Source organism: Asparagus officinalis, chromosome 7 (genome assembly GCF_001876935.1).
Source record: "Asparagus officinalis chromosome 7, Aspof.V1, whole genome shotgun sequence".
Classification (NCBI taxonomy): domain Eukaryota; kingdom Viridiplantae; phylum Streptophyta; class Magnoliopsida; order Asparagales; family Asparagaceae; genus Asparagus; species Asparagus officinalis.
Genome location: NC_033800.1, coordinates 124,401,241 through 124,413,521, shown reverse-complemented (window position 1 = coordinate 124,413,521; position 12,281 = coordinate 124,401,241). Strand labels below are relative to the sequence as shown.

The following is a 12,281-nucleotide window of genomic DNA, read 5'->3' as shown; positions in this document are numbered from 1 at the left end:
TATATATATATATATATATATATATAAGCTAAGCCTCTAGTCTCATATTATATGATGAATATTATCTATCAATAGGATCACATACTATTATTTGTGGTTAACAAATGTTTCAAATCTTTATAGACTTAATTGAACTTAAATACCTTATAGTTTATGAAAGTTATATACCTCCACTTATATCTTGCTGCACTTAAATATCCTAATATTTACCAAAATTGCATATTTGTACCTATTGTCCTGTTACCTAAACGTAAGAATACTCTTTGTAATTTTCCTATATGAGTGTCATGGTATCATTCTAGGATAATTCTATGTTTTCTACTCTTTCCATAAATAATTCTATGTTTTCTATTCTAGGATAATTTTATGTTTCCTATTCTAGAATAATTCTATGTTTCCTATACGAGTATCATGGTATAATTCTAGGATAATTCTATGTTTTCTACTCTTTCCATAAATAATTAATAAACATGCAATTGTCTATTGGTATATATTATTATACATTAGTTATAATTAATATGATGTTTAGTTTTACAATAACATTGAAAGGTTTAGTGATCAAGTTAGACAAACTTGTAATTAATTTATAGTACGAATATACACCTCCACTTGTATCTTGTTGCACTTAAATATCCTAATGCTTTCTAAAACTACATGTTTGTACCTTCTGTCCTGTTATCTAAATGTAAGAATACACTTTGTAATTTTCCTATATGAGTGACATGGTACAATTTTAGGATAATTTTATGTTTTTTACTCTTTTCATAAATAATTTATTAACTTGCAACTGCCTATTAATATATTATTATACATTAGTAATAATTAATATTATGTATAATTTTACAATAACATTGGAAGTTTTAGGGATCAAGTTAGATAAAGTTGAAGTGGCATATAATATAATTAATTAACAATAATAATTAATTTACTGTAGTTAGGATTAGAATGTAATATAAAAAAAGAATAGGGATAATATAGTCCATAGAAAGTTTTTTCATAACTCTCTCTTTTAAAAGGAGTATGATACACATAGCTTTACAAAAAAATATAACCTGGTTATAACATAATCATAAACAAGCTTTTATAAAATAATAGAGAAGTGTTTTAATGAAAACAACAGCAAAGCAATTTTACATAAGCACCAAAAGTATGGGGACATGATGAAGAGTATTGTTGTGTTGAACCACATAAAAAACAACAACACGATAATAAGAGTGCAAAAGCATGAGGAAACAACTAGCCAGACAACTATCAATCCTCTTTATCAAATCCATTGTCCTTGATAATCTTCTCTGTAAAAAGGTTTCTGTGCATTTTTTTATTTGGATAATAAACCTCCTTGATTCTGATTCATTATCATATAGATAATCAAGAACTTTATCTAATATCGTCCTAGAGAAATTAGCCTCATGTACTAACAATTAACAAAGTCTTGGCCATTCTCTCGCTCTAATGTAAATATGTTGATTTTGAATTGAAACGGACATTGACTCAATAAAATCACATATAAGTGAATCATCGTCTTTATCCTTGCCACTCTTCTTCTTTGAACCCGATTTCACATTGGATGTAAAATTAACCCCACTAGATAACTTCACATTTTGAGATTGAGTGTTGATGTTTTTCCCACTAGGTTTCTCAGTATCAAAATGTGTGTTGGAGGCTTTTCATTGTTATTTTCATTAAGATTTATAGGTTCCTCAAAAATTCATGAGGCCGACTAGGACCAAGTTTCTTACACAAATCATCGGTTAAATTTCCCCTTACTTGATTTGATCATCACCGAGGATCATACATAAACCATCATAGTGTATGAGAGGCATATTCAAGTACTCCTTCAACTTAGAGCTATTACATTCATTGTCTTGTATATTGAAATAATACGAGGAAAAAAAATGCAGGATAAATATAGATGTAAAGAAATAATACAAGATAAATAATCAAAATAGCAATTACTACCTTTGTCCATATATCAAAAGAATCTAGGTCCATGGTCACTATTTTAAACTCTGGATTATGTTCAACACCACTCATATTCATAACGATTAGCATATAAAAGAATTTAGTCTTCAAGCTCTTCACATGGTTCATCACATTCTCTTTGATGAATTTAGCTCTGTGCTGCTTATTCACCTCTTCTATAGCCACCTTATATGCATACACCTTAAAGTTTTTATCAACTTTAAGACCATCCTTCGCCAACTAAGCAAGAACATGGATTAAGATGTCATCATGCTTTGCATTCTAATATATGTCGGGCACACCCTAGTATTTAGAGTCATATACATGATTGTTGATCTAATTTTCCTTTTACCAATAGCTTTCTTTTCTTTTTTCCTTTTTTTTGTTCGGTGAAATTGCCTCAACATCAACTTCAATTGCTCTCTTTGTGGAATGAGTCTCTCTAGATTGGTTCCATTATTATGTGAGCTAGGGGTAGTATGGATATTAGGTTGCTACTGTTAAGAATATTTATATATGACATAGGTTGTTGAGTCATAAATAAGAAATTATTGTCATAATGGGAGTAAGTTGGATACACAGGTGGAGGAGAAGAAAAGTGGGTATGAGGAAATGACATGAAGTTCATGTTCAACTTTGATGGAGTGGCTTTAGGGGGTTCTAGATGAAGTAGTAGCTTCACGCTTCTTGCTTTTTTCAACATCATCAAAGTCAACCATACTTAGAAGAAGAAAAAGCTTCTGTTACATACAAATAACATAATGCAAATATAAAATCAAACAAACAATTGAAAAATATCAACCATTTCTAACAAATAGTACAAGTATTATTTATAAGATATACAAAAAGTCAAGAAATACTAATATGTAAATTACATGCCACTTTTGGTGATGCACCTACCATGATACTTATTACAATAATCTTCATGCATAGGACTTGCAATTTGGTCCCTCTTCTCTTTCCATTCATTCTTTGAATTTATTTCCTCTTTTTGTGTCATAGTTTGAGTAAAATAATTAACAACATTGCTATCTTCACGGTCATTAGCTATATTTCCATCATCCTCTTCAATAGTAATGTTCTCATTCAAGAAGTCGTCGCCCGAATTTGATACGAGTCACCGTGCAAGCACCTTTGATCGCGAAATTATCATAGGTGGGGTTGAGAAGATAACAGTAAGAACACATAAAAATTAAAATGGTGAATGAAAATACCTTCTCTAGATTATAAAAAATAAAAGATTACAGAAATCTCTCCCTCACAATCTCACTAGAATAAAGAACAATATCTTTATTCTCTCTAAACCCTAATCTCTTGATTAGAATCTCTCTTATATTAATCTAATGTTTAGAAACCCTAAACAATCCTTATTTATATGTCTAACAATGTGGATGGCAAAATCGTAAATTGTGACGCCCCAGGTTTCACGTAAGGTTACAGTCCAAGGCGAAACCCGGAATATCAAACCTGCCAAGCACCAAACACCATGGTACGGCATGTTTCACCATCACAGTCACTATCTCTCTAGTGGAAATAACAAATAGGTGAAAATACCGACGGACAAATAATAGAGATAGAACAAATCAGGTGTACACAAAAGCAATAAGAGAATAATCATCAGTGAGCCCAACTAAAATAGAATAAAAATAGCTCTGAGTCTGAAATAAACCTCAAGTACAATGAGTCAAATAAAGTATCACTATGGCTCTCAGCCTCTACAAAATGAAATACAAGTCTAGAGTCTGAACATAAACAACTAACTGTGGAGTTCTATAATAACTACTAAAATAATAAATAGCTAGATGGAATCCATGAAGAAATCCCATCAACCTGTGACTCTCCGTCCGCCGGACTCGCTGCCTGAAAGGGGAAAAACAACAAGCGTCAAAGCACTATAGCGAGATCATCTCCACCTCTCCCCAGGGGAAGGGGTAGGAGTATATAAAAAATAGAGTCAGTACATATAAGTATGAAATCATTCATATAACTCTAACTGGAAATTAGTATTTAGGAATCCACAACACGAGAGTTAGTACATCGAGCGAAATAATCCAAATAAGAAAACCCTCATTATATACCATGTCTCAAATTGTGACTTCCTAAATACCAACTCCAAACTCTATGAATGAAAAACAACAAACAAAATAAAATATTCCAAACCTCAAACATGTAGAATAAATATCTCATCTCAAAACTATACTCAAGTAGACGGCTCTAATGTAAGGGTGATCTCATCCAAAACAAAAGTTAACCATAAGCCATATCATGTAAGCCACGATCTCAAAGAAAGTACCCTACTCGCGAGAATCCAATATGAAAGCAAAACTACAACTGGTAATACTTACATGTGTGCATCTCCTTGTGCAATAGTGATACTCTTATAATATTCTTACTTAATCGCTCTGCAGCAATAGGTTTCATTACCCTATTCCGGATACATGAAATGACGATATTTTTGTAATACTCTTACTCAACCGTCCTGCGGAAATAGGTTTTATCTCCCTATTCTAGATACATAAAATAACGATACTTTTGTAATACTCTTACTCAATCGTCCTACGGAAATAGGTTTTATCTCCCTATTCTGGATACATGAGTTTACTATACTCTTCATATTTATTTATCAAATTAAATTACGACAAAAAGTATGTTAACACAATATATTCTAAACATACATGCACAAATCTCGGTGTGTGTATCCATATCTGGTATTCACTAACATCCCAGGTGTTAAACAACTCATAATCATATCATAACAGTATAAAGTCGAGAGACTCGCTCGAAAACTCTGTTCGCGGTGAAAGTCGTTTTCATTAAAGTTATTGTTCCTTAAGCAACAGTTTTTCGGTTACAAAAGATCCGGTCTTTTTATAAGATCCGGTTACAAAAAAATCAAAGAAAAAAAATTACAACTTTCCTTCTTTCGAAAAAATCGCAAGATCCTGTTTTGCGGTCTCTTGCTTGTGTGGGTTCTTCGCCTACGCCGGGGTTAATGTTGGCCTTCTTATTTTGATGATGTTTAAACAAACAATTTATAACTAATGTTGTTTGTCTAGTGCTTGTATTATCTATTCATTATAGACAAACAACGTTGTTGGAGGATGGATGGAATAGAGCTTCAACGATCATATCCAAAGGAGGTTGGCGGAATGTCGGTGAAGCCTTGCTATTCAAAGTTCAAGATCCAAGTTCAAGCTTCATCCGCGAGATTACCAAGTCAAGCTTATTGAAGATCAAGATCGGCTTGGGTAATATATATATATATATATATATATATATATATAAGTTTTGGTTTCTATGCATATATATAGTTATATATATACATACATAGTTTTTGAGTTTTCATGTTTATAATATGAAATCACATATTTCATATTTACCATTGTGTTTTTGATAACATTGCATAGAATATGCAATTTTGTGAAAATATTGTATTCTTAGTTTGTAGACTTGAATATTAGTTTATACATGTTTTACTAAGTCTATAAAAGCATTTCACAAAGTTTCAAACGTTGGTTTATGTCAAAACATCAAAATTCAAGTACATCATATTTTCATGTTTTGGACTAGTTTGTAAAATAATGATATTTTTCATTTGGGAAGTCCTTTTTTGAAACCAGTCATTGTAGCATGTTTATTATCATGTCTACAATCATTCCCCAAAGTTTTACATTTTTTGGAATTTATTTGATATTTTTAAACAGGGTTTTAAAATCAGCTCTAAAACCGATTTTTTCTGGAATGTCAGTTTTCGGTCGACCGGTACGGTCGACCGGTCAATTGACCATTCGTCAGTATTTTTCCAGAGAGTCGTCGGTCGACCGGTCCGGTCGACCGAGAGCTCAAATCGGTCGACCGACAGAATTTCCGGTCGACCGACGTTAGTCCAGAAAGTTTTCTTCGTGTTTTTGCTCTCATCGGTCGACCGACGGGATTTTCGGTCGACCGACAATATGACCGTTGGACTTCTAACGGCTATTTCTGAGCTGTTTCTCTGGGGGCTGTTTTGTCATTTGTTTTTGGGGTTTTTGCTGAGATTTCTTGTGGTATATATACCCCATTGCTGATGTCTTTTCAAACCAACTAAGAGAGTTTTTAATCAAGTTTAATAAAGTTTTTAACAAGGGTTTTAGTTTGGTTTAAGTGTGTTTAAAAGGCTTTTAAGCAAATTGAGAGTTTGTTTTGGTGAATCAAATTCCACAAGAGCTTGAGGATATTGTCTATTGAAGTTTGAGCTTCCAACTATCATCCCTCCATCTCTTGTTATCAAATTGAAAAGTTTTCTAAACTCAAACTCTAGCTTTACATTTATATACTTGATTGATTATCATTGTTCTTAAGCTAGATTTCATACTTGAGTTTAGTTGATTTGATCTTATTTACTCATTGTTACACACACACCCACATTGAGCTTATTGTATCTTTCATACATAGTATAGTTGGGTGGTGAGAGATTGTAACTTTGAGTTGTGCTTTCATTGTGTTCTCATCTATTGTAGAGAACAAATTTATATTTGTTACATTGTGAGTGTTGTAAGGTTTTCGGTGAGCTAGAAACCGAGTGTGTAGTGAGGTTTTCGGTGAGCTAGAAACCGAGTGTGAGGAGTGACGTTGATCGGTGAGCGTTGAAAACCGATACTGTGAGGTGTAAACGTTATTCGGGTGAACGTAGAAAACCCGGTTGATAGTGGATTTCTCCCCGGGAGTGGGGAGCGGAGACGTAGGACGGAAGGTCCGAACTCCGTGATCATATTGCTTGTTTGAGTGTGCTTTGGCGTTCATTCATATTTATGTTCATATCTTATATCGCCATTGTCATTAGCTCATTATCTATATCATCCACTATCTTGTTTAGATTGTTTACCCCTTGTGTTAGTTTACATATCCTATACATATATCATATTGTATATCTCTTTGATAGGATATATCATCTTGTGTTAGCTCATATATCCTTGCATATATCTCATAGTATATCTCATTGCTAGGATATTTACCTTTGTTCATTTTGCTTATTCTTGCACATAACTCTTGTATATCTATCTTGCAAGAATATACTTGTTAATTAATTTTAATTGGCATTTAATCGGATTAGATTAGCATAAGACCCTAATCACCCCCCCTCTAGGGTCTAACAATTGGTATCAGAGCTTGGTGCTCTTTGATTTAAGGTCTAATCGCCTTGAGTTAAAGATCCAAGTTATCTTTTTGTGCTAATCTTGTTTTGATTGCATTTGCATCTTGCTTGCATATTTTTACAAATTATGAATATGAATGATGCATCTTGTTTAGGCTATGATTCTAGTGTTGCTCCTAGATTAGACAATTTCCCCTATGCCCAATGGTGTGTTAGATTTAAACTATTTGTTAGATCTAAACATTTTGATTTATGGGAAATTATAGATGATGCTTATATTGTGCCCATTTTGGAGAAATCCAAGTGGAATAAAAATGATCATCGCATGTTTACTATGAACAACATTTTGTTAGAATATTTGTTAAATGCTTTTAACTCATCTATGTCTAACAAGTTTGTTCATTTTGATAGTGCTTACACCTTATGGATATTTATAGAAGCACATCAAGGAGACTTGGAGGCGATCCGACAAGCTTTGGAGGATCCCGCTTCAAGTTCATGTGGAGCATCATGCACACGGCCACTAGGCGATAGCCCTAGTGAGGTTTGCGAGTTCAAATCTATTAATGATTTACCTAATGATGAACTTGCTTGTGCTAGTGAAAAATTATTACATGCCTTTAACAAATTGCAAAATGATTTCATTAATTTACAAAGCAAGCATGAAATTTTGAAATCCGATCATGAGTTGTTAGCATCTAAGTTTGAAACTATTTCTAATGAAAATGTGATCCTTAAAGAAAACAATGAAAAATTAAAATTGGATCATGTTTCTTTAACTTCAAACTATACAAGGATATATAAACTAACACAAGGGTAAACAATATGAACTAGATAGTGGATCATATAAATAATGAGCTAATGACAATGTCGACAAGAATTATAAACACAAGTATAAATAAACGCCAAAGCACACTCAAACACAAGATATGATCACGGAGTTCGGACCTTCCGTCCTACGTCTCCGCTCCCCACTCCCGGGGAGAAATTGATAAACACAAATATTCTCTATAATTTGACTATATTTCACCTATGGATTTGTTGTTATTTGATGTATTTCCTTGCACTTTTGCCCTGTTAAGCTCCCTAGTTCTTGTTTACTGCTCTATTTATATATTGTGTAGGAATTACTGGAGTTTAGCGCGGATTCGGAGTCAAGAAGGAGTCAAGGAATGCAAGGAAAGTGGCTACACGGTCACCTAGTGTTCAACAACACAGGCGTGTTGATTATAGAAGAAAATCCCAGAAAGCAGAGCGAAATAGAGTTAAACACGGCCTGGTCATGTCGATCTACACAGCCGTGTTGGATGATAGCAGTCAGTTATCATGCGATCTGGAGCATTATTTGAAGTTATCTTTCAACACGTTTTTGTAAAAAAATTAAAAGGAGACGCTCTGAAGCATCAGAGAAACCTAGAGGCTGGAGATCTGGATATTTCTTTCTTCTTCTTCTCTTCTTCTCTCTACAAAAACTCTTAGATTAGGTTTTTCTTTTGCTTTGGAACCTACTGTTTGTGGAGAATTGTGTGCAACTTCAACACTACGGTTTCTCTTTCTGATCTATTTCAATTTCTAGTTTATGATTATGATCTTATATATTGTTATCATGTTTTCTATTTCAATTATGTGTGAGTAATTGTCTTATCTGGGATTAAACTAGGTTCGGCCATGGTTATGAATTAATGAACTGATTGTTATTGTTATTGATTGTTCGATTTGCATTATTCAACTGCTAGATCTAATTGCCTAGGGTTAATTCAATTGGCCACTGATTTAATTCTTTTAGGATGTTGATTTGAACTGAAAGGTTAGATTGACGCCGAAAAATAGTAATTGAACAAGAATTAATTGATCACGAAAGTAGGTTAATTATTCTTGAGAACATGAGAGATTAACAAGAACTTTAATTTGGTTTAACACTATGAAAATAGGTTGTTAGGCTGAATTAAGCACGACTTTTAGTCGTCGAAAGAGACTAATAGTTATCATAGGTTAGTCGTTCTTAATGCATTGAGAGATTCGATAACAATTGATTAATTTATTGATTCGAACCAGAGTTGAAACCGAAGTTCAATCCTAGATCCTTTTAATTGAGTGAATTCGTCGTTGATACTAGCTAGCGTGTTCGTTATTGATAGTCAAAAATCATACTTTTTAACACGATTGGTTTAGATAGTCACAAAATAGTGAAAATCAGTAATTAACAACGAAGTCCCTGAGGATACGACCTTGCATCGCTATAACGATATCCGTGCACTTGCGGATTTGAGTGAAAAGAAATCCACTATCACAACCGGGTTTTCTACGTTCACCCGAATAACGTTTACACCTCACAGTATTGGTTTTCAACGCTCACCGATCAACGTCACTCCTCACAATCGGTTTTCTAGTTCATCGAAAACTTCTAGAAAACCAATGCAATCAAGACCGATCCTTGAAGGAGTTTGCATCACCAACCACCCATAGCTCCCAATCTAGCATCTTGAAGCCTAATGTTGCTGCCAACAATTTTGAACTCAAGCCTTCACTCCTCTCCATGGTTCAGCAAAACCAATTTGGAGGCACTCCAACCAAAGACCCAAACCTCCACATCTCAATCTTTCTAGAGTATTATGACACATTGAAGATGAATGGAGTGTCAGGTGATGCAATCAAGCTAAGGTTGTTTCCCTTCTCACTAAGAGACAAGGCAAGGGCTTGGCTGCAATCACTTCCACCGGGCTCCATCACTACATGAGACCAACTCTCAGAAGCGTTCCTTGCTAAGTACTTCCCTCCGAGCAAAACAGCCTAATTGAGAAATCAGATAACAACCTTCACTCAAAAAGAAGGGGAGTCATTGTATGATGCATGGGAGAGGTACAAGGATCTTCTAAGGATCTGTCCACATCACGGGTTAGAGGATTGGCTCATAATTCACACCTTCTACAATGGTCTTCTCTACAACACAAGGATGACCGTGGATGCAGCAGCGGGTGGTGCATTGATGAACAAAAGTGTACGAGATGCAAAACAACTCATAGAGGATATGGCACAGAATCATTTCCAGTGGTCAGATGAGCGCTCTTTATCCAAAAAGAGCGGGAGGTATGTTGTAGATGCATTAGACCACATTGCTTCTAGAGTAGATGCTTTATTTCAAAAATTTGACAAGATGAGCATGAATTCAGTAGCATCTAACTCTACTAACTGTGAAATATGTGGTATCATTGGACATTCTGCTGTGGAATGTCAAATTGGAAACTCCCCTTCCCCTGATGCACCATTATCTGAACATGTTAATTATATGAATAATTTTAATCAGAAAGGGGACCCTTTTTCCAATACATACAACCCGGGGTGGAGAAATCATCCTAATTTATCCTATAAAAATCCACCCCTGAACCCAATTCCTCACTCAAATTTTCGACCTCCAGGTTTTCAAACCCCTAGACTCCCTTACCCTAGTCCCCAAAAGTCCAACTTAGAAAGCTTGATGGAAAATTTCGTGACATCCCAGAATAAGCAAAATGAAGAATTTAGAAATCAGAATAGGATCATGAATGATGCCATTAAGAACCTAGCCTCTAAAGTTGACTCCTTAGCCACCCACAACAAAATGCTAGAGAGTCAGGTCACTCAACTAGCCCAACAATTTAACTCTTCTTCTAGGTCTTTGGGTATGTTTCCTGGACAACCTAAAACCAACCCCAAGGAATCTATCAATGCCATTACACTTAGGAGTGGAAAAGAGCTAGAGACACCAATGATGAGGAGTGATCATAGGGATGTGGGTGATGAGAGTGAGAAGTTGGTGACAAGTGAGAAAGAGCATATTGGTGAGAAAGGGGAGAAGGTTGAGAGATATGTAGCACCTGCACCTTATAAGCCTCCACTACCCTTCCCTCAAAGGCAAGTTAAAGCTAAGTTGGAAAAACAGTTTGGGAAATTCATAGAAATATTAAAAAAATTGCATATTAACATCCCATTTGTTGAAGCCATTTCCCAAATGCCATCCTATGCCAAATTCTTAAAGGAGATTCTATCAAATAAGAGGCGATTAGAGGAATATGAGACTGTAGCCTTGACCCAAGAGTGTAGTGACATCATACAAAATAAGCTACCACCTAAGCTTAAAGATCCTGGCTCATTTTCAATCCCTTGCACAATTGGTGATATGTCAATTAATCGTGCTCTATGTGATCTCGGTGCTAGTGTCAGTCTTATGCCATTGTCTATATGTAACAAGTTACAGATGGGAGACTTGAAGCCTACTACTATCTCCCTCCAATTGGCGGATCGATCGGTTAAACGTCCGGTAGGTATATTAGAGGATGTACCCATCCAGGTTGGTAAATTCTTTATTCCAGTTGATTTTGTTATTCTTGAAATAGAGGAGGATTCTCAAATCCCTATTATATTGGGAAGACTTTTCCTTGCTACCGCTGGAGCGATAATTGATGTGAAGAATGGAAAGCTCTCTCTCAATATAGGGGATGAAAAGGTGAATTTTGATTTGTTTTCTGCTATGAAGTTTCCACTAATTGATGATACTTGTTGCAGGATTGACACGATTGACATGGTGGTTAGAGAAGATTTTACCAGAGATATCTCAAGTGATCCACTTGAGAAATGTTTAGTAAAGAATGGGGTACCAGATGATGATGATCAGGAAATAACTTCCTATGTTACAATGCTTGATGAAAAGCCAACCTACACCAAAACCACCTACATCAAAGAACCTGATATAGTGGTCAAAATTGCAAGGGGGCTGAATGACCAGGTTGTGTCTGTAAACACAGATGTGTCAAAAAGCAGCAGAAACAGCCCAGAACAGGTTTGTGAAGAGAAAACTGCACCTGGGAAAATGCTGAATAATGATTCCACACGGCCATGGTGTGTCCGTAGACACAGTCGTGTCAAAAAGCAGTAGAAGAAGTCTAGAACCAGTCCATCTCCACCAGTTGAAGTGGAACATAAGGCACATTGGGCTAACAAGAGCATTCATTTAGATTTGAAAGAATCAGGGGAACAGAGAAAGCTTCAACCAAATGAACTTGATGAATTGAGATTCGATGCGTATGAGAATGCCAAGATTTACAAAGAAAGAACAATGAAGTGGCATGATCAACATATCCTCCGTAAAGAGTTTACAGAAGGAGACTTGATACTTCTACTTAATTCCCGACTCAAGCTTTTTCCGGGA

The 12,281-nt window shown here is 35.1% G+C and overlaps 1 protein-coding gene across 1 annotated transcript; it reads left to right on the top strand.

The window, feature by feature from the left end:
- LOC109847732 lies at positions 10,050–12,008 on the top strand. Its single transcript, XM_020416963.1, has one exon. The coding sequence runs from the start codon at positions 10,050–10,052 to the stop codon at positions 12,006–12,008; it is 1,959 nt and encodes a 652-aa protein (XP_020272552.1).